Genomic DNA, 23,089 nt, shown 5'->3' with positions numbered 1-23,089 from the left:
TGTCAACATTAGTACATTGGCTAAATAAACATTTTAAGCTTCATGCTGCCAGAAGCATTAGAGCAAGTACGATCAGTGTTTGCAATAGTACATTAGTAATAGAAGTACTGAGTAGTACTTGTATGGCGACAGAAGCTTATTACTGGTTACAGTGGTGCTGGGTGAGTGAGGTAATGGGAGATTTGATGGTGTTGTGTTAACCAGCCGGTTGTGTTTGTGTGTTTCTCCGACAGGTTGCCTGTTTGAGAGCGAGCTGTGTTCACCGTATGAGATCTGTGTGAACGGTAAGAGATTTAAACCACACACACATTTAACAAAGCTTTATCAAAATCAACACAATAACATAACAACACATATTTGAGTGTATTCAAAGAGACTATTTTTTACTATGAATTATTATATATAAAGTCGCTCACATGCGCCGTTCAAAGACCCAAATTAAAATCATAAAGATCAGTTTAGGAGAATGGTTGAACTGAATTATTTTAATTTATATTTGCCGTTTGTGACGCGGCACAAGATTATATAAATAAATAAGATTATATAAATACATTAATAATATTATATATATATGAGGGCAGATACAGGTGAGGTGTCTTTTAATTCAGACCTAAAATGACGATGTTCCATCTGCTAACATGGAGGAGGCAGATTATACACTGCAGCCACTTTATTATAATATGTACATTCACTCTCCTGTGTTGTGTAGTTAAACACACTCACACCCCCCCCCCCCCGGCCTCCAGAGGAAGGACACGCCTGCTGAGAATCAACCTCAAAACAGAGAAGTTGCATTTGAACTTTATACTGTTTAGAATCGGTGTCTCCACTCGGTGAGGTGGATCATCACCGGCTCACCGATCATGTGTTTGGTGGGAAGCTCTTGTTTGTGCAGATCATCTGTTGCAGCCTCTCATTAGGGCAGTGTGTTAGAAGGTGTGTTATTTCAGGTAGTGTGTGTTTGTTTTGATTTTTATTATCTTGGTCATTTCCTGTCTGGGCAGCGTCCTTTTGAAATGTGCCCTGTAATCTAATCCTGCGTCTGGTGCAGTGAAAATTAAAGATTATAAACTCGTCTAATTTAATTTTTTTGCTGAGCTCAGACGAATGTGTAGCTTCAGGTGACCTCGATTAATGTACTAGTGAATTAGTGAGTACTCGTGTAATAAAGTAGTAATGACTAATTACTGGTTTCTCATGTAGCCGCTGATTGGGTCCACTGGTTTTACCGACGGAGCTGTAATGGGGCTCATCCTGAAGGAGCTGACTCAGCATGGGAGACACTCCGGTTCCAGTTCCACTTTAATTGACCTTCGTTAACTCGACGAGAGCAGAGCTGATTCCTCAGCTGCTCAGTGTGTGCTGTAGATAAGAGGTGTTATTCCTGAGCTGAATACAGAGTGTGTAAAACATCAGGCTGCGGAGTTTTACAAGAAAACATTCAAACCATTCAAACCATGAGAAAAAACTTTTTTTATTGTGTAGTTTTACAGTTTAACCTCAAATTTCTTTATGATTATGAAACCATTCGATCGTATCACAAATGTTGAACTTGTGGAAAACACTTTTTAGATTCTGTGTGTGTGTGTGTGTGTGTGTCTGTGTTGTGTGAACCTGGATCCCTGCAGAACGAGCTCCACACCCTGATGAGGGAAACACACAGATATGGTTTATTTGCTTCAGATTGAACAAGGTGCTGAATCTTCAGGGCTGATAGACTGTGGGTTGAACAGGTCAACACATCCAGACATGGGCCAGGTGTTCCTACACACACACACACACACAACCACAAACACACACACACCCTGCTTCCCCTTGATTAGCTGTGAGGGACAAAAAAGCACTAGACACAAATCACCAGACTCTAGAGGAGCCCATTACCCGTCTGTGTCACATAACAAAGAGTAAAGGTGTGAGTCTATCGATGAGTGTGTGGTTGGTTATAAAAACGCTCTTATCTTAGATATATATATATTATAATCACTACAGGGGTTCCTCCTTCTCGCTTGCTGAGGGTCGATGGAAGCTTTTGAAATCTCTGTTTTAAAGTCTCAGCCCAGGAATCGGCTCAAAGTCAACAATGTCTTCGGTTTAGTTTTAAACCCTGATCTGATCCTGAGTGATACTTTCAGTGAATATCACTGAAGAAGAGGAAATAATTAACGATGCTCGTGTCATTTGTCCTGTACTTTGGGTTTCTGGAAGCTCTTATCAGAGTTATAGCTAAATCATATAAGATCGTTGAAATATGCTGAAAGAAGAAAGTCTCCAGTGCTAGCACAAGTGGCTGTAAGGATGAGAGGCAGAGTGAGACAGCGCCCCCACTGGTGAGGCTGGAGAACGCAGCCCAGGGGCTTTTTACGATGTGTCAGAATCCAGTGATCTCTGGGCGAGATTGATCTGCGAGGGACGGAGTTGTCCTGGTCCCCAGAGGTTAGACGTCCATTACGATGTTTATATTCCCAGACCAGTCAAAGATTCTTTTTAAAATGTTCAAGATTTAAAGATTTTTAAGATTTAAAAATGTTATCCTAACCACTAGACTACCAAGAGACAAACAACAGGTTAATAACTATATCTATGTGTTCTTAGGAACAACATCTTCAGCTGTGATCCTGTGTCACCGGGTGTTTGGTCCTTTCACTCACTTACATTCACAACACACAACTACAACAACACACACTGGTCAGCACATTGTCGCTCCATCCTCCATCTTAACACACCCTTTGCTTCAGAGAACAGGCCCATGAATCCTCATTCTGCTCTAATCTGGACCATAAATCACGAGAAGACGCGTCTGGCTCTGAATTACAGGCCTGTGGTCGTGGAACTGCAGATTTATAAATGTAAAGTGAAATTATGAGGGATAATTCAAGATGTTCCTTTTGGGAGAAACAGAAATTGTGTAACAAGAGATCGCAGCTGGGAAACGAGAGGCCTGTGGCGTGGAGAGTCCTCACAGCCCTGGTCAGTCAGTAATCCAGACGTCCTCCTCACAGCTCGTCTTCAGTCCACAGCTCGTCCCCTTCCCCTGACTCATTTGTAAACAACAGAATTTGACCCGAGTGAAAGATCTGAGTTGAGGGCAGCGTGGTCCAGCCGCAGTTTGATTGAGACGACCACAGTGACGCGGCGGCTATTTAAAGACCAGAGGCCTGAATTAGGATGTAGGAGTGTCGTTACGCAACACAACAAACACACACTCTCCCATGTACACACTCACACATGCAGACATCCAGTGAGAGAACAAACACAAACATGTAGGAGGATTAGAATGGACACCACCTAATTGGAGCAGAGCAACACCTCAGTATTTACACAATGACCAAATACATTTATAAACATATTTATACTTTTTACTCCACCACATTTAGTATTTTACATATAAATGTAATTCAAGCTCAGATATAAAATATATGCATTTTTATAGATTAGTTAACGTAAAAAGTTTCTCCTCTGCTTTCACATGAATACACTCACAGGTCATCATCATACATAACGAGTTCAGACATGAATGATTTTTACTTGTAATATAATCACTCACCACTTTCAGTTCAAGATCCTTCGACCCCTCTTGACAGTTCATGGCACTATAAACCAAACAACTTGATTCTGAGTGGTTGTTGTTCATTGTTACTCAGATTTAACACCAACAGATTATAAATGTTTATTATTTTTCTGCATTAATGGGAAAGTTTCTATCTGACCTAGAATCAGCCTCCCACTGGCCTACCTCTGTGTGACATGGATCCATGCTCAGTAATAAATGGACATAACTTAATTTGCTGTTATATTTTGTGTTTGTCAGCATTTTATGAAGTGTGTGTTGTGTTCACAGATGGCATGTTCGGGAAGTGCCACTCGGTTCCAGTGAGGGAGGTTTACACCTACGACGTCTCCACGTCCGTGGTGCAGCGCTTCAGGATGCTGCTGGAGAAGCTGTCCAACAGAGGTCAGTCTCCTGCACACGTCTCCATCACTTTCTCCTTCCTAATGTGTATATGAGTTCATGAATATGAGTTATTAACGTCCGAGTTATGTGTGACCTCAGCAAACACTCAAGTAAAACAAACCAACCCACAAACAGACACGAGTGAAGTCAACGGTTCTGGAAGAGAGTTAAGCAGTTACATGAAATCAAATGTATATGTGTCTGTGTATATGGAATTTAGTTATTTAAAAATAATAAGTTTGTCTTTTGGTTTAAAAGCTGCATGAGCGTCACTCAGTGTTTTCTAAAGATCTAAAACTATTAAAGAAACATACAAACTCGTGATTTGAATCCACATGATCTCATCTGCACATTGTTGGATGTGTGTCTGCACAGCGACTGAAGAAGTTCAACTCTTTTATGAAAACACATTTTAATCTTCTAATCCTGAGTTTATAAACTGATTGACAACAGGAATGAATCCTGGATAATTCACGCGTTTAGTCTTTGATTGATTTGAAGGATGAAGCTGTGATTTTATTTTCAAGCTTATAGTAGAAAACACTTCTTCAGAGGAAAGTGGAGATGATACCCTGAACTCACAATGTTAGTAAGGATTTTAATTTCATGTGTTTATAACCTGAGTGAAATCTCCTGGTGGAACAAGCTGCTGTTATCTTAGTGTGTCACTAGAGGGAGCCAGAGATCTGTGAGAACAGCCCAATCAGCCAGTTGAGAGATTTTCATCCATTTTCATCATCAACATCAACACGACGGGTTTCCTGACGCCTCTGACCTCTGACCTCTGACCTCTGACCTCCTCTCTGTATTATTGGTCATTTCGCAGATTAAGCTCATTTTCTGTTGCTCCCTGTGGATTGAAAGTTTCATCTTCATCCAGCTCGGTTCAGTCTGTGAGAAGAGTGAATACCCGGTGGATTCATGTTATTAACCTGCAGTGTCAGATGCCAGCTGTTCACCGGTCACTAGCCAGCCGCCATGGCTGCCGTTAAACAACCGGTTTATGTCTCTTTGATGGCGCGAGCCGGCCTGACACGCCGTGCAGCTGTTAGAGAGAAGCGTACGTCTGATTGGCGGCAGTTGGGTCATTATTCTAAAGACGGCGTCACGGACTGAAACGTTCTTTAACGAGCAGAAATGATTTCATCTGATTCAGAGGCCGAAGTGCACGTTGACTTTTCTGTTATCACCGATCCAACATCAGATTTAAGCAGGTCTTGTTGGACCAAAGTTTTAAAAAGGTGTTTGATTCATTCACTCACTTTTTCTCTTACCAGTTAATGTGCCGCGTAAAGAGCAAAGAACATATGATTTACGTAGTGCAATAACTAGAAATTTAGATTTTTGGATGTCATTCTCCGAGTTCTGTTTATTGAATATCAAATAACGGTAAACTTTTGTTGTGTAGAATTCCTGAAACCTTAAATAGATCAGATGTGTGTTTCAGCAGGAGCCAGATTCCATAAAATCCTATCACGTCCCCACTGTAAAAATGTTTGATATCATAAGGGAAGTTTCATTCTTATTTTAACCTCGGTGTTCACTAATTTCTGTTTGTTGGTAAATTGTAAAACCAGTTTCCACCGAACTTGAGCTGCTCTCTAGAATTTCCTGAAACTATCTGGAGTGTCCTTTGGAACCCAAATGTCTGTTGTTCCCCTCCAGTCTCTCTGCCTCCAGGTTAGAGTTCAACATGACGTCTCTTAACCAGTGAGCTTTAAAACTGTTCTTCTCTTTCCTCTCCTCCGAGCGTCTCTTCCTTCTGGACACTTGAGTGTTGACAGCCTAACCCTAACCCTTTTTGGTAATAAGTGTGTTCTGATGCGGTTCTGAAGCTTCCCTGTGTTCCTGTCTGCAGGTCTGACCTGGCAGGACGACACCACCCAGCAGGTTCTGTCCAAGGAGCTGTCCAAGCTGAGGAGGATCCCCTACAGGCCGCAGCAGAGCGCACCTGTCTACAAAAGCAACATCAGGTCAGACGTCCTCCTGCTTGACTCTTCACCGGTTCTGTTCTGTTGCTCTCCCACCATGGGGTCACCGGATCCTGTCTTCTCCATATCGGTTGAGACAGAACTCGAGTGGTTCTTCATCTCCGTCTCTGCGTGTCGTTCACAGGCCGGTAGCTGAGGCGATGGACCCGGTGGACCAGAGGGTGAAGCCAGTGGAGGTGGAGCTCAGCAGAAACCTGCAGTCCTACCTTCAACGTCTCGGCCTCCTCCCCAAGACGCTGTCCTCTGCCAGCCTGAGCGGCCCCGGCAAGGTGAGGGCATCCTGGGAGCTGTTGGATTTTCTGAGCTTAGGTTCTGAAGTGATATTAAAACGGTTTACAAGATGTTTAGTGCCTATCACAAGCTTCCTCACCACATTCCTGCTCAATCATCCTAGGTTAAGGAATTGGATCTGAAGTTTATTTTTAACAGTTAACTTCATCTCCTCCTGTTCCCAGCTTTACATGTCTGAGGGGGACGAGGAGTCGGGGCGTTTGTTTTTTACCCCTGCATCTGCATGTAGCCCCCCCCCCCTCCGTTAACAGTTCACCTGCCCCTGTCTAAGAATAAATTGCACACACATACACATGCAGTACACACCCGCGCACGTTCAAACAAGTACCCAGTCCTATACAAACTCCCACAAAGACTTGCACACCTTCACAGCAGGGGGTCCGGTGTCATCCCCCGCTGTCACTCTGCTCTTGCTTCTCCGTCCTGACCGATGACTTTTCCCAGTGTGACCGTGGAAAGTGGAATAATACCAGTGGAGGGTTCAGGAGTTCACAGCTCTAATTAATGAGTCTCCATGTGACCGCCGGTTCCTCCACCTCGACCGCACAGGCTGTTCCCCTGCTGGGGGATTGTACCAAAGACCACGTGGGTGTGTGTGTGTGTGTGTGTGTGTGTGTGTGTGTGTGGGGGGGGGTTAACTGCATATACTGTGCAACCAGAAGGGGCCTCGCACACACCAGTGATGAAGACTGTGAGGAAGTTAACTGTTTACGTTGTCATTGTTATGATAATTCCACCGTTACTCCGGCTTGTAGCTTCTCTGTGCTCCCAGTTGGGCGTTAATGGAGCCGCCAGTGACCATGTGCTTTTATCAAAGCTGATGGATATGCTAATATGACGGCATAATTGGATTAATAACTTGTTTTTTCAACAATTATTTTGTTCTAATGTTGAATGAAAGTCTCAAACTGAAGCAACGTGTGGGGCCGACAAACAATTGGACAGGCATGAAAACATAACAGAAGAAAACAGTCCTGAAGTAAATATGTTTTATTATACAAATCAAGAAACCTTTTATATAACTATTTAAATCACATATATTAATTTTATACGATTGAAAGTAAAGTGGTTGCGACATATTCATAACTCCACTTGTTTTAAAAGAAGTCAGTTTCTATAGAACTCTAGGATGTACTTCAGTAAAGTTTTCTGAAGGAGTTTATGTCTCAGTCTCTAGTTTCAAGTCTTCTTCAATTGTCTGAGGTTTATTTAAATTGAATTATGATCATTTAGAGTCAAACAGACCATATAGCACTGGATGTGTTGGGGGGGGGGGGGGGGGTGATACCAACGTGTGAGTGGCAGCTCGTACAGTCCAATGGGTGCAGGTTGCAGGTGTATATGGGCGGGCAGTGTCCTCCCGCTCTCAGTCTGGCTCCACCCCCACGTTCCCTCCAAATATGATTACTTCTGGTTTTAGAATTTCAAGATGGCGCCGGATAAAATTATGAGGCTTCAGAACAACAGCTCCGAAACCAGTTGGTGACCTGGACACCCCATAAACTCAGAGTTAATGCTTTCATAATGAAAAGTCTTTTACGCTGCGACCGTGTTTACATTTAGCTTCTGAACATCCTTGTTGTTATATTACTCAATTAGGAGACAATTATTCGGGGTCCAATTTTCCGCTCTAGCCTTTAAAAACACCTTTTGATTTGAATATCGATCCCAAATTTATCTCCTTCTCTGGAGCATAGTGATCTTTTCAAATCCAAATGGACAAAGCGCTTGTCTTCCCTCTTTCAGAGTGACCGCTTCCAGTCGGGCATCCCTGCAGACGCTCATCGCCCCAAGGCCCAGACCTCGGCTCAGAACTCCTCTCCCTCCAGCTTCTACTCACTTTCATCTCGCCAACCCCTGGAGAAGCAGAGGCCTCTCGTGGACCAGCGCCTAGCCACGCAATCGGAGGGCGAGCTTCTCCTGGGCGCCCTGAGACGGTATCTCTCTGGACGCCTGTCACTGCACGGTGGTGGGGGGGGCCCAGAGGAGCCCGGGGCCCCCTCGTCTCGCCCGAGGCCCTCCTTCACCGGCGGAGTAGAAAACCCTGGGCTCAGGAAGGAGACATCGAATCCCAGGCTCCTGAAGACGGGGAGGACTCAAGGGGCTTCGGTCAAGGAGCCGCTCTCGCCCGTGGATGGTACGTGTTCTTAAGAAACTCCCCGGTGTGTTGATGCCGAGACGTAGAGCTCGGCTGTAGATCAGACCACACACGTCTTTCACTGGCAAGTCGATCTCCTCCTCCAGCGCTCTCAGACAAACACATCTTCTATCAAAAATTCCTCTTTATTAGATATACATTTTTGTTCTGTTTTTGGTCTCTACCATTTCCTGAGGGATATGATTCATCTGCCTGGTCTCTGATGGAGTTTGTCTGAATTTTTCTTAACACTGATCATTAGAATTGAAATACTTTATGAAGGCAATCTTTGGATTTAGAGCTTTGAATGTTTATTCACGAAATACAACCTGAGGAGGAGAAGAGCTGAAGCTGGACTCAGGAAGTCCAAACACAAACGGGGTTCATTTGAGACAGAGTGCAGGGTTTTGAAAGAGAGCATTATGAAATTTGTTATGAAATCAATAAGTCTTGATTTCAAACTGAAAGACCACGCTCTTAAATTAAGAGAAGAAGAAAAAACACATAAGGAACATTATTCTTTATTCAAACCTTGAGTTCACACATTTCATCAGTAAAGTCTGTTCAGTGACTCTTGTTCAGCGAGTTCATGGAAACACAGGCAGTTTGTTTCACCTCCATCTCACATGTGGAAAAGAAAAGAACAAATAATCATCTCATTGATGAGGATCAGGATCAACACAGGTTCTAAAACATCACACAACCTGATTTCTACATTGATTCAGAAACACATTCATGTCAGTGTAATTATAGATTTGTGTCTTTACAAAGTTATAAGTAAATATGTGTGATAAAGGAAGGTCAGTGTTTGATTGACAGCTGATCTCTGTGCAGAGCAGAAACATCACCACGAAGAACTTTGATCAACAAACATGGAGACAAGAGAAGTTAAAGATTTAAACACAGAATCTAAATCACTGCTTTTAATGACTCGAGTCTATTCAAGTTCACAGAGCTCAGCTGTGGATTCAAACCAATAAACCCAAAGTCCAGCATAGAGAGGCTGAGTGAATTTGGCCCGGATTTTGCGGATGAGAGTCATGGTGTCAGAGACGACGTTGTAGAACTCCAGAACACCTGCTTTTTGATCCAGGTACACTCCTACTCTGGAGGACGGAGGATCTGACACTGAAGTCTTCTGTCTGTTGAAATAAAATATATATTTGTTTGCACGACAATGTAACATCCAAGATTCCTTATTACGTCCAAATCTACATTCATCAGAGTTTCCATCTCTTCTGATATTCCTGTATGCGACTGCTACACCACCTCCTCCTATCACCTCCACCTCCCAGTAACAACGTTGATTCAGTCTCTCTCTACTCAGGACCTGACAACAATCAGTGAATCTGTCTGGGTGATCAGAATAAGTCCGATCTCCTCTCATACGTGTTACTCTTCTGTTTCCCTCAGATAATAACAAGTGTCTGTTTACTGTGTTTGGATCCAGTGTGATTTGCTGTGAATGTATTAAAAAGTCAGCTCTTTGTGGTGCATGTTGGAGTCGAATCCTCTTCAGCTCCTCCACTAAATCAGCTAACATGGTGTTTTTCTCCAGGACAGGCCTCGGTGTGAAGGTCTGTCTACACTGAGGACAGCTGTAGCTTTCTCTCTCCTCCTCTTTGTCCCAGCGGTTGTTAATACAGCTCTTACAGAAGCTGTGTCCACAGCCAGTAGTCACCGGATCCTTCAGTAGATCCAGACAGATCAGACAGTAGCATCTTTCCTGCTCCAGCTGAAATTCCGGCTCTGGTTGTGGCTCTGGCTCTGGTTGTGGCTCTGGTTGTGGCTCTGGTTGTGGCTCCGGCTCTGGTTGTGGCTCTGGCTCTGGTTGTGGCTCTGGTTGTGGCTCTGGTTGTGGCTCCGGCTCTGGTTGTGCCTCCGGCTCTGGTTGTGGCTCCGGCTCTGGTTGTGGCTCTGGCTCTGGTTGTGGCTCTGGTTGTGGCTCTGGTTGTGGCTCCAGCTCCGGCTCCGGCTCTGGTTGTGGCAGCCCGAGCTCTCTTTCCCTCTCAGTCCTCTCTGGTGCATCTTGGAGTTGAACCCTCTCCAGCTGATCCACTAAATCTGCCATGGTGTTTTTCCCCAGGACAGTGACAATCACCAATGACAGATGAGTTTCACTGTGTTACCTTGAGCTCCGGTCTGTGTTTCTGCAGTGAATGAGGTCTGTCAGCTCTGACACTTCAGCCTTGTTGGTTCCACCAATCTTTTAAATGTACATGTGATGGGAGGAGAATGAGGATATATATGGACAGAATAGAGCTGGGTGTGGACGAAGACAAAGGCTTATCAAGCTTTTGCAGATTCCAGTAAGAGGAGCAGCACTTTATAAAAAACAATTGGTAAAACAACTCTGGGTTTGTTGATGACTTTGTTCCTCAATTTTCAGTTACATTTGAAAACATAGACAAACTGTGTCATATAAGAGAAGATTTTTTATTTATTTTATTTTTTTTTTGCATCATTTCCCCTCTCAGTGATAATGACTGTCTGAGTCGCTCTGTGTTAGAAGTTTCACTATGAGCTCCTTTCAGCTCGGGCACATCACCACATGTTGGTTCATCTCCAAGTTGTGATGTGAATTGCCTCTGCAGTGTTGTGGTCAGGCCATGGAGGTCCTGCTGTTCTGCTGGGGGGAGGTCAAGCAGCACCTGTAATGCCTTTCCTTCCAATGCCAAGACCAAGTGTGTGGCAGCCTCTTTGTTGCCCCAGCAGCTGTGCGATGCTGCTAGTGGAACTTGGGAGAGTTACGGTTCTACCAGTTTCAACCTGTTGTACTCGGGCAGCTTTGCTGGTGACTTAGGTGATTTCTTTCTCCGTCCCACTTCCGATCCCACTTAACATTCACATTCTCATATGAACAGTGACTGGACTCCATCACAGACACTACATGTCACAATCATGGTTGTTGCACAAGTGAACCTAAATAAACACAACGTTACCATCAAACAAAAACAAACCCACAAAACCCACATGAACCAAGTCTAACCATCCACTGAATATCAGTCAAAACGGCTAAACATCGCCTAACACATAACAGTCCCATGAGCCTTTGCAACATGCTGTCCAATCAGAGCGACCGGCTCACCGACAGTTACAATACATTAAAACAAACTGATGAAAGAGTCAAAGTATAACAACACTACAGGTGAACGTTTGTCAACATGTTGTTTGAGCATTTTATCAGACAACCAATGACGTCTGTCATATCTGACACTTCCGCCTTGTTGGATCCACCAATCTTTTAAATGCACATGTGATGGGAGGAGAATGAGGAAACATTTGGACAGAATAGAACTGGGTGTGGACGAAAATGGAGGCTTATCAAGCTTTTGCGGATTCCAGTAAGAGGAGCAGCAATTTCCAAAATAGAACTGGATAAACAACTCTGGGTTTGTTGATGACCTTGTTCCTCAATTTCAGTTACATTTGAAAACATAGACAAACTGTTTCATATTAGAGAAGAGTCTGCTACAGATTCCTGATTTTAGGTTTTTTAATCTCTCTTTCATTCGTTGGAAAATAGTTTTAAAATGTTAAACCGTTTAGAAGTGATACAAAAAACCATCTGGATCCAACCAGCCAACCAACCAAACCAACGTTACCACCCAACAAAAACAAACCCACAAAACCCACATGAACCAAGTCTAACCATCAACCGAATATCAGTAAAAACGGATTAACATCGCCTAACACATAACAGTCCCATGAGCCTTTGCAACATGCTGTCCAATCAGAGCGACCGGCTCACCGACAGTTACAATACATTAAAACAAACTGATGAAAGAGTTAAAATTATAAAAACACTACAGGTGAACGTTTGTCAACATGTTGTTTGAGCATTTTATCAGACAACCAATGACGTCTGTCATATCTGACACTTCCGCCTTGTTGGTTCCACCCATCTTTGAAATGTAGAACTGGGTGTGGACGAAGACAAAGGCTTATCAAGTTTTTGCAGATTCCAGTAAGAGGAGCAGCACTTTACAAAAAACAATTGGTAAAACAACTCTGGGCTTGTTGATGACCTTGTTCCTCAATTTCAGTTACATTTGATATTATCGACAAATGGTGTCATATTAGAGAAGAGCCTGCTACAGATGCCTGATCTTTAATCTCTCTTTCATTCCTTGGAAAATTGTTTAAAAATTTCAAACCATTTAGAAGTGAAACAAAACACAATCTGGATCCAACCAGTCAACAAACCAAACCAGCAACCGGGACAAAAATAATCAAATTCTTTCTGCATCATTCCCCCTCTCAGTGATAACGACTGTCTGAGTCGCTCTATGTTAGAAGTTTCACTATGAGCTCCTGTCAGCTCGGGCACATCACCACATGTTGGTTCATCTCCAAGTTGTGAAGTGAAGGGAAGAGGACGAGGAAACAAATGGAGAAAAAACAGAGCTGGGTGTGTTTCATAGTATGAAGAAGGTGGAGGGTTATCAAGCTTTTCCACATTCCAGTGAAAGGAGAAGCACGTAATGATGAAACCTGTTTTAAAATTTAGATTTGATTTGAGTTGTATAATACATGTTGACACCTTTGGGTTTGTTGATGACTATGCATTCACTGGGAAAATTGTTCAAAATATCGAACCGTTGACTTTTTCCTGGATCTGCCCCTTGAACCAACAAATCAACAATCAAACAAACAAGGAAAACAAACAAACTAATCCACCGACTAACTAATAAACCAACAAACAAACCAAGTGACTGACGGACAGGGGCGACAACAGAACATCCTTGGCCGCATTAACTAAGATGGACCCGGTGTTTTGTTTGTCAACATTTTATCAGACAACCAATGCTGCTGATGTTTTTAATGTCTCTGTCTGACTCTATGATTTTTTCGTGTCTTTCCTCCAGAGAGGTTCATTGAGAAAGTTTTGAAGAACGTTGGAAGGCAGCATGTGGACGTGGACAACCTGTCGCTGCATGACCTGGACCAGCTGTCCAGCCTGATCGCTGACGCTCTGCAGGTGGTCGACAAGGACCAAGGACCAAGCAGGGGCCTGACGCAGGCTAGAACCAGACCAAGAGACCTGGAGGGAGAGCTGAGGAGTGATGAGGAAGAAGAAAAAGAGGAGGAAGTGGCTGCCAGAGATGAGGAAGAGGAGAAGCTGTTGGCAAATGCTCCAACGCTGAAACCTCAGGGGAGCACTCCTATAGTGCCGGCAGAGCTTCAAGGTAATTTTATGGTGAATTATTTTGTGTTTTTACACAATTAAAAGTATTGAGCCAAAGCTGGAAAGCAAGTCGATAGTACAAGCATAAGTGTGAATGCTGGACTAAACAAAAAAGCAGTGTTCAAATAGCTTGTCTCTAGAGTGTAATATAAAAATCAATGTGAAAATAAAGAGATGTCTTGTTTAGCTCTATTCAAACAGCTAGTTCTAATGGTTCAGTGTCCACTGAGACCACTCCAAGATTTAAAAACTGTAAAACTATGCTTAAATGTCCCTAACTCATAGCTTACAAGTTGCTAAAAGTAATGATACAACAACATGGCAAAATTAACTCCCTGGCTTATTTAGGAGCCTGGAAGTCTACAGTTGTTTAGCAGCTTCTGATGTTTTTGCAGCATTTAGTAGAAGAATATGTGAAAAAACTAAATACTTCATTCAATTTATGTGTTTGTACCAACAGAGCGCCACACGGAGCCCGAAGAGCAAAATGTGAAGGACACGGTAAGCCTTCATCAGTCAGTGAGAAAAAAATACTACTACTGTACTTTATTGTACATTATTGTGGAACAGAGCAGTTAAGATTCTGTATGAGGAAGGAAATGAGCCCCACAACCTCCAGGTCGGGTGAAAGAAAATCAAGATACATTCTTACTTATTATAATAGATTGCAATTAAAACACGCAAATGGGTTTTCTTGTCTTGTATGCCGGTATTTTTCGCTGACCCTGTACATTCTCGCCCTTGATTCTTTGACATGTTTTTCAGGCAGAAGACGGAAGCCTGCTCACCAAACTTCTGGCCTACTTGGACAAAACTTCCCTCAACGCCTCCCCGTCAGCAAATAACTGGCATGATGTAGCCATCGAGACACCCAGAGGCCATCCGGTGGGGCTGGAAAACGTCCAGAGTCGGACCAGCCAGGTTGGGGTAGCGGTGCAGAAGAAGGACGCTGCTCAGTCTGTTGAGGAGGTGTCGGAGGTGCAGGGCTGGATCAAGGAGGTGGCGCCCCCTCCTGCCGCGCTCGTGTACGAGGAGCCGCACAAGAAGACGATGCATGCTCCGGAACTTCAGCTGGACGTCAAAGACAGCAGGAAGAAGGCTGAGGATGACGTCTTCGGTTACGTTATCACCGACACAGAGTGAGTACAAATAATCTGACATAGAACTGGCACAGGGGTGTTGAGTAATTCCCCAAAGGTGGTTATGTTTCCAACTGTGTTTACTAGTAAGCAGGTTTACACTAAACCTACGCAGGTGATTTCCATGGAAGTTTGTGGAGGGGTGGGACATGTCACAGGGGAGTTGTCGTAAAATGTTTTAGATCGAATGAATGATTTTTCTCAGCAGTGTTTATCACATAATTAATACAATACATCCATGGTGACAGCATGTGGTCAGAGGATGTTTATCTCACGTGCAGCAGATTCTGAGGTTCACAGAAGAAAAGCAGAAACTATGAGGTCTGATCATCTGCGTGGACAGTAAAAACTTTATGGACGAGAGAACTACAAACACCAAGCTAGAGATCCTGTTTTCAAGAAGAAGTGAAACACTTTTTTATTTTGCTTGATATGAATGTGGCAGAACAAATTAGAATATGTTACAGTCTAGATCATTTATGGGAAACACTGCTTTGACATGGAGCGATAGAGCTTCAGCCTTGGTGGAGGTATGTGCACCCTCCTAGGGATTTATTTGGTGTTTGTTTGGGAGTCAGCCTGATTACGAAATAACTACTCGTACAAGGGAAGGTGTCTGGGCTTGACAATTGTGGTGCGGGTCCATTTTTCATTTGATATCTGTACTAGAAGAGCATCTTTATGGCTTCATTTCAAATCCATCGGGCTGGTGTTCAAATATTATTCGGGCAGAAACGAAGAAGATTGAGAAAACAGGTTTTCCGAACCTTTAAAACAGTTTCTATGATAGCATGTCTTGAGTAAGAGTACAACGTAAGTATTTCCAAAATGAAACAGTTCTTACTTCCTCTTCTCTTGTTTTTCATTTGCTTAAGTTTGGAGAAATCTTCAATCAGCAGAAGCTACACTTTGACAGGAAGTAGCAGATGCCAATACGTGGAGCCACAACTCCTGTAACTTCATGAAACGGGCTCAGAAGCTGCATGTCTCTGATCGTAGGTGAAGTGGAAGGTGTAAGATGTCCGCTGTCACTTCTGCACTGCAGACGTCGGGTCTCCAGTGAACTCAGCGGATTCCTCTCTTACCCTTTCACAGCGACTCTTCAAAGTGCCTCTTGACATTTCCGCATGAGATGGCTGAACTTCAGAAGAACACCAAAGTTGTCCTTGACAGTTCGCATTGTGTCAGATCTCTCCTGGAGACAGCCACGTGCAACATCAACCACAACATGAGGGAAAAGCCACTTTCACGACTCTTCGTTGGCCTCATACAAGAAGAACCTCTTATGTGAAGCCTTGTTTTCAATATAAGTATTTTATATTGAAATACTTTATATTTACATCAGGAGCGGGTCCTCTCTACAGAGGCACCCATTTTTTTTTTTACAGTAGGCCCTACTGGACCATCTAAACCTTTTGAGGTTTTATGACAACTGAACCTACCACAGGTTCACCTTCATGTTTGGAGGGTGAGGGGGGGGTACTCAGCTGCAACATAACACTTTGCCACTAGATGTCACTATACTCGACACACTGAACCTTTAATCCAGGCAGTAGATGCTCAGATATGTACAATATGAAAGTTCAGGGACAATCTCCAAAATGTGGGATTCATCATCTGGGCCAGTGGATATCTGTCCCACACATAATGACAACCCAAGAGTTGTTTAGATGTTTATCTAAAACGTGCAAATGCCAACCTCATGGTGGCGCCACTGAAGAGATCCAGGGATCACAACTCATCAGGTTAAAGTTGTTTCAGCTCCTCTAGTTGTTTGATTCGCTGCAGAGGCACCAGGTACCAGCGGAGGAATCAAACACCGACGTGCCGCACGCTGCAGAGCTTCGCCGTGTGTCCTCGCTCGTGGATCTGCAGGCAGAGCGATCACTGGTGTCTGATCTGAAGCTGCTGCTCTGCTCTGTATGTGACTCGTACTGTGGTAAAAATCTAAAACTCTATTATATTTGAATATGCTGAGAAATAAAGCATTACAACTGCTGCTGTGTCTGTAGCATTTCCTCTTTACATCCTGCTCCTGTCTGTCCCTGTTTGGTGTGAAGTCTGTTTGCTGCTTTAATAAATCAACGTCGACTGTACGATTACGATTTTTGTTTAAATGCGCAACAGTCTTCAATTAAGGTCTTTAACTATCTTTTCTCTGATGGTATAAGGTGCATCATTAAATGTGTTTACAGCATGTGGTCTGAAATCTGCTCCACATATATTCTGGTTGCACTGCTGTTGCAATTTTGAAACTAACGTTATAATAATATAATACATCTGGCATCTGTTACTTTTAGAATATTAACCTCCTGTTCTTTTTTCCTCTTTATTCCCTGTCTGCCCCCCCCCCCCCCCTCGCTAATCAGTGGGCTCCAGACGGACGAAGGCCTCCACCTGATGGAGATCCTGGCTCGCAGGGCCAGAATCCAGATGACTGACTTTGCCGAGCTCTCGTACGTACAACAGCTTTTTGAAAGCTTATTTATTTGGTTTTAAATCTGTCAGTCCCGCTCAGTACACATGACGCCCGCTGCTTCCTGCTGGGTTCACGCTGTTGGTTGTCGTTGAGTTAGCGGTCAAACCTAAACCAACCCCGTGTTGAGGAGTTATAAATAAAGGCATTTTAATACTTAGAATGTCCTTTTCAGAAATATATCCGTCCCGTGTTGTAAAAGCTCCTCTAGACGTGTAAACGTGTAAACCATCGCTGTAACATTTCAAAATCACAAATGACTTCATCCTCAGACGAGAACCACAGTAGGAGTCAGAGGTCAGTCGGTGACTCATCGTGCATTTTGTACTCAACGCTCCCGACAACAACCCTTTTCCACCTGTGGGCTCGAGTGGGCGTCAATTTCCTCACAGGCCGAGCGTCGCCTTCTGAAGCTCCGCGGATATTCGCCCGTAAAAGACGATCGGAGCGCTCCTCTGTGGTGACAGCGAGTCAGAATGGAGAGGGAGAACTGGTGGGATCAAAACACAGAGATTTTGCCGGTGGCACGAGGAAGAAGGAAGAGAAGACGATGCCCTCGCAGTCGAAGTCCAAGGACGCCGCCTTCATTTTCTGGAGGGGGGAAGAAAGCATCGAGAGCTGCTTACCTTATTGATGCGTTGGATTGGAGCCGCTGCTGAATGCAATCACTTATTAATGAGACTGAACTCCTTCTGACCCCCCCCACCCCCCACACTCATTCTCTACCTATTCCTCTCAGTCTGTGCTTCAATCTTTTTCTCAGTTTCTTCTTCTTCGTCTTTTCTCCTCATTTTACTACCTTCTTAGTTTGTGTCCATGCGTGTGTGTGTGGGTGTGTGTGTACTGAAGAAATGTGTTTGTGTGTGTGCACTAATGGTTTTTCATGCAGCAAATTAAACAACTTATGAAGAGAATATTAATTAACCTCAGAAAGAGGAAACGTTATGAATTCATGTTTACAGTCATGTATTTGTGAAGAGGATTTGGGTTTTTCTCTCTCTCTCTCTCTCTATCTCTCTCTCTCTCTCTCTCTCTCTCTCTCTCTCTCTCTCCGCCCCTGCCACCCGGCCTCGTTGTTCTCGCGGCACCTCACCGTGCTGCTCGGCTGCTGTATCGAGTCCCTGGGTGGCCCGTACTGTTCTCCTGTTCTAATGCACCTTTTGTCTTTGTTCCTCCATTCTGGGAATGACGGGGGGGAGCTATACATGGGGGCGAGTGATGGATTGGAGGCAGAGAAAGCAAGAGAGCGACAGAGAGAGAGAGAGAGAGAGAAGGCCGGGGGTCTCTTTTGTTGCGAGCGCAGTGAAAGCCCAGCAGGGGGAGCCGCCTTGACAATTTGTCAGAGGCGCCACGCTTATATTCCGAGGCCGCTCGGCTCCTCGGCTCTGTGGCAATGGCAGTCACCTTAAGCCCAGAGACAAAGGCTTTAAATTGACTGGGGGCCTGCCGACACTCCTGATTTACCCAGCATGCCTCTGGTTTTATTCTCCTTGCCCCCCCAGAACACTAGCTTCTGTTTTTGGAGCTTTTTTTCCTCCTTAATTTTTTTTAAAATCTCTTAAATCCCTTATAGATGCCATTATTTAAATTCTAAGGCGAGACAAGGATGAAGTGTAAATGGTATCTTCAATCTTAGTTGACCTACTTGATATCAAAAAGCCCTTTTGAGAAGAAGTTTGCATTTTTGCTGGAATCCCTGCCTTTGTTGGATATAGTGCACGTTGGAGGTTTCAAGTATCTTTGCAATTTAACATCCATACAGTCATAGATATTAATCCCTTATTCATGCAGTTATTTATTTGTATGGTTAGGTCAGTGGTACATACAACCTTATCTGACTCTAAATATTAAAAAAGCCATATTGTCCCAAACTGCTCTTATTGATAATTGTTTTTTGATGAGCTGCTCTTGAAGGGTTGTATTAACTGTACAGAGCTGCACATGTATGTGTCGCTCTGTGTTTCCTGCCGGTGCATGTATCCGTCATCTCGGCCCCGGCTCAGTCTCCCCTTCATCCGTTCACCAGGCAGCATCACCGCAGGCCCCTGGACCTTCCACCTCCCACAGCCGCGCCGGATTAACATATTACAACAACAAAAACGCCCGTGAACAAAGTAGTGAGTGACCCGTGCGACCTCAGCCACTGGAAACACAACAAACCTTCCCTTTTCTAGCAGTGTCCTCTCGGGGGGGCCGAAGCTGGAGAGCGGCGGCAGTTCAGTGAGCCTGCAGCAGAAACTTCCACACCGGCAACATCGAGTGTGAATCACAAAGATGAGCCTACACACTGCGGCAGAGCACAACACAAACCTGGAGAATGACTCACACCCTTACGTTTCATTTGGAGCAGTTCGATATTGATTGGCTAATACTGATGCTGAGCGCTGTCAGCAGAGCGGCCTTGGAAATGTGGAGGGCGACTCTGCGGGCGGGGGGGAAGCGTTGATGTGGGTGGCTTCACCGAGCCTTCGACTGGAGCCGGCCACCGAATAATAATGGCTGTTGTGTAACCATCCCTGTGTAGACAAGAGGGTGGAGGTGATGTAATGTCTGTCTGAGCTGAAGGGTCATTTCAAAGAGCTGCCACTAGGGGGAGAGAGTGGGCCTACACTGGCTGCATGTGAGGAAGAGGAGGATAAAAGGGTTTGTCGACATCTTTATTCATCCCTGAGTTACAATTATGAGAATTTCAGATTCTGAGTCCCTAAAACAATCAAGGAAAAGTCAACACAAAAAACAAGTTCAGTTCCACAATCAGCTGCTGCAGCAATTTGAGTCTTTAAAAGCTTCTCAGTGAAAACTGCCTTTTTTAACATTCAACGATGATTAAATATGAAACTTAAAAGAAATCAATGGACTTTCATTGATTTTCAGAAAATTGGATTTGAGTCCCTGAGTAATAAACAAACATGAGATTCTAAATACTTAATACAAAGTGATTATCGAGGCTCTGGCACTTTCATGTTTCCACTTAGGGAATACAGTGTTTTTATTATCACACTTCATTTACATCGTCTCACAGTGAGAGCTTCATTTCACAATCTCAGCTTTTACACTCAACTAAGATTCTTCCCAACATGTGAAGAAATGTTTTACTAATTGTAACCTAAGAAATGTTATTGTCACTTTTTTATGTGCCACTTGTTTCACAACTACCTCCAGTAAGAAGGTCAAGTTTTCACCCCTGTCCTGTTTGGTGATGGTTAATCGGTTAGTGGTTGGTTGGTCCATTTGGTATTTTGTGGTTAATTGGTTCGTTAGATGTTCTGTGATTGGTTGATTGGTGGTTAGTGGGATATTGAGTGGTTGGTTGGATGTTTTGTGGTTGGTTAGTGGTTAGTAGTTGGTTTATTGCTTAGTTGGTTGGTTTGGGTGTCAGCAGGATTTTTGCAAAAACTACTGAACCAATTTCCATATAACTTGGTTAAAGGATGGGAAATGTGCCAAGAAAGAACTTCAGGAATGTTTCATTTTTATTTTAACACTTTGAGAAGCTTTTTTTTTTTTTTTACATTTCCTCTGATTTCCTAGATCTTATTCATGGATCTTGATTAAAACAATCAGGCACTAAGGGACTGATATCTATGAGCGTGTGTTATTTGGCTTGATTGAATATAAGAGGACTGATGGGCAGAGGTATGAGCTCTACTGAGTCACTGAGGGATTTTCATTTGGATGCTGGAGCACATTTTGGTGCTACTATGTCTTTTCTTACGTGTTTCTTTATCTTAGCGTTTCTCCGACAGATTTATAAATCACTACCAACATTGTGATTTCAGGGTTTAAACCACAAACCATCCACTTTCATTTGAAGGATCGTGAAAATAAAATAAAGAATTAGCTTAATCCTTCAATATTGAAGAAAAAATGTAGAATTTTCCAGAAACATCCTTTCAGTTCAGCACATTAATCTTCGCTGCCGTAGTCAGAGCTGAAGATCACATATGTCAGATAAAAGATGTTTTTGGAACCAAAGTATTTTTAACTCATTTTATTCATCATTGATGTTGGAAAACTTCTTCAGGTAAAACAACAGAAGTAGGGTTTTATTGGATGATCACGTTTTTAAGCTGAATCCTTTGGTTAATAATGTATCTCATCATTAATGTAATATATCTTGTACTCTGACATAAGTCTTTACATTTCCAAACATTAGCAGTGGCTGCAGGAGCTCACCTCCTGTGAGCGTCTCTGCCTCAGTGAGTGACGTGGTCATTTACACGCCTCCTGGTTGATGTGGCGTTGTGGTGCGGCCGCTGCCCCGGGTGCATGAGGCCGACTGATGGAAATGTGATCAACTCAACACGGGTGATTTTTCCCTCTTCATCACACACAGACTGTTCCCTGCGCCTGCTGATGAATCGCTTCATAGATTTGACGAATACACGCTACCTCGACCTCAGAGGAGAAACGATGGTCAGGAAAATGAGCTGATGTGTTGTGTGGAGCTCTTCGCACAGAACGGGTCTTATTCTGGGTTTTAGTGTCTTCAGCTGCTCAAATTTATGATCAAATAAGAATCCGAAATAGACACAATGTGGATTATACAGGAGAGAACAGAGTAAAGGATCTGATTTTCAGTTTTTTAATTAAAGCACTTAGCTTCACCCAGATTTCCCCCGGGTATCGTTCATTTGGCCCAGTCTGATTAGTTTGTTATTGCACCTTTTAAATGTGAGAGTGTAACATTATACTGCTGCATGACAACCTGGTGAGTGTTTGTGTTTCCTTTCATGCACTGACCTCAGGGCTCAGGAAACTCAATTACAAGCCCAGCTCACCTGCATGTCAGGGAATGTCAGACGTCACCGGTTGATCCAAACGTTTGAAAACTCTGCAGAGGGTTCTTGTAAAATTTGGTTTTGCATTAAGAGCCAGTGCCTATGGATTAATTTAGAGAAATGTTGATCAATGACCAGGATTGAACAAACCTCTTTTAAATATTATAATTTTTTTAATCACTATTTTAAATGTGCTGCTGTCGATTTAAGTTAAATATTCCCATACATACACAACATGCATAACCAGAATAACATCCAGTTCAGTGAATTCTTCCACCAGAGCCCAACAGCCTCTTTGTGAAACCACATGTAAATTTACTGGATCCGGATTGTATTGGGATCTGCACCAAAATTGCACACACTTACCAGTTAGATTTTTTCTTTTTTACAGAATAGTTAAAGCCCATTTTCATTTCACTTGTAAATGAACTGTATCTTAATTAAGGTTCAAAACACCATATACATGTATACTGTGTATTCTGTGCAAAGGTTCAAAGTACAGGTTGTAATAAAACTGAGAAAGGATGAATTCTGTTAAAAAGAAGCAACATTTGCTTTTATTTTCTGCATTTATTTTAATTCTCCTCCCTGCTCCCATGACTCTAATTTCATTTTCAACTGACAGGACAGTTTTTTTTCTCCTGAAGCTGAAGAGGCCCCGCCCACAGCCTCTGAAACCCCCACTACAAAGTGCAGCAATTTAAATCCATCACCCTGAAAAAACACTTTTCTGAATGTGTGTTTTTTTTTTAAACTCAGCCAGCAGCATTAGGGATAGGACCTGCTCCATTACTGATGTCACCATACTTTATAATAGTGTTGTTACAGTAGCAGCCACTTCCTATAGCGGCTCACCATGCATCCTGGAGGGGGACCCGGTGATAGATCTTCCTGCTGGGCCTTTAGTCTGAATTACAGCAGGAAAAACAAAAGGTTAATCACATCGGGGAGACTCCGCTCTGCCTCTGACCACCCAGCTTCTCTCTGTGGCTCCCTCAGTATTTCAATTCAAGCTGCTTCATTGGCATGAATGTTGGATGCACAGAGGGGGGGAGGGGGGGGGGGCACCTTCCAAAGCACCTAGAGAAACAAAACCCGTCTCTCCGACCCCTTTCTGTCGTCTTCTTTTTACAT

The 23,089-nt window shown here is 43.4% G+C and overlaps 1 protein-coding gene across 1 annotated transcript in view; it reads left to right on the top strand.

Annotated features, from left to right (window-relative positions):
• The window catches only part of LOC133967975 (receptor-type tyrosine-protein phosphatase N2-like), a 107,189-nt gene that overhangs the window by 6,451 nt on the left and 77,649 nt on the right, over window positions 1-23,089 (top strand). The window contains exons 4-12 of the mRNA XM_062403714.1: window positions 234-284; window positions 3,839-3,952; window positions 5,811-5,925; window positions 6,068-6,212; window positions 7,981-8,371; window positions 13,240-13,560; window positions 14,020-14,060; window positions 14,325-14,698; window positions 17,068-17,154. Of these exons, the coding sequence (XP_062259698.1) occupies window positions 234-284; window positions 3,839-3,952; window positions 5,811-5,925; window positions 6,068-6,212; window positions 7,981-8,371; window positions 13,240-13,560; window positions 14,020-14,060; window positions 14,325-14,698; window positions 17,068-17,154 (1,639 nt within the window). The remainder of the gene's footprint in view (window positions 1-233; window positions 285-3,838; window positions 3,953-5,810; window positions 5,926-6,067; window positions 6,213-7,980; window positions 8,372-13,239; window positions 13,561-14,019; window positions 14,061-14,324; window positions 14,699-17,067; window positions 17,155-23,089) is intronic.

Source organism: Platichthys flesus, chromosome 14 (genome assembly GCF_949316205.1).
Source record: "Platichthys flesus chromosome 14, fPlaFle2.1, whole genome shotgun sequence".
Lineage (NCBI taxonomy): Eukaryota > Metazoa > Chordata > Actinopteri > Pleuronectiformes > Pleuronectidae > Platichthys > Platichthys flesus.
Note: the sequence above shows the minus strand (reverse complement) of the source record. Positions and strands in the feature narration are given on the sequence as shown.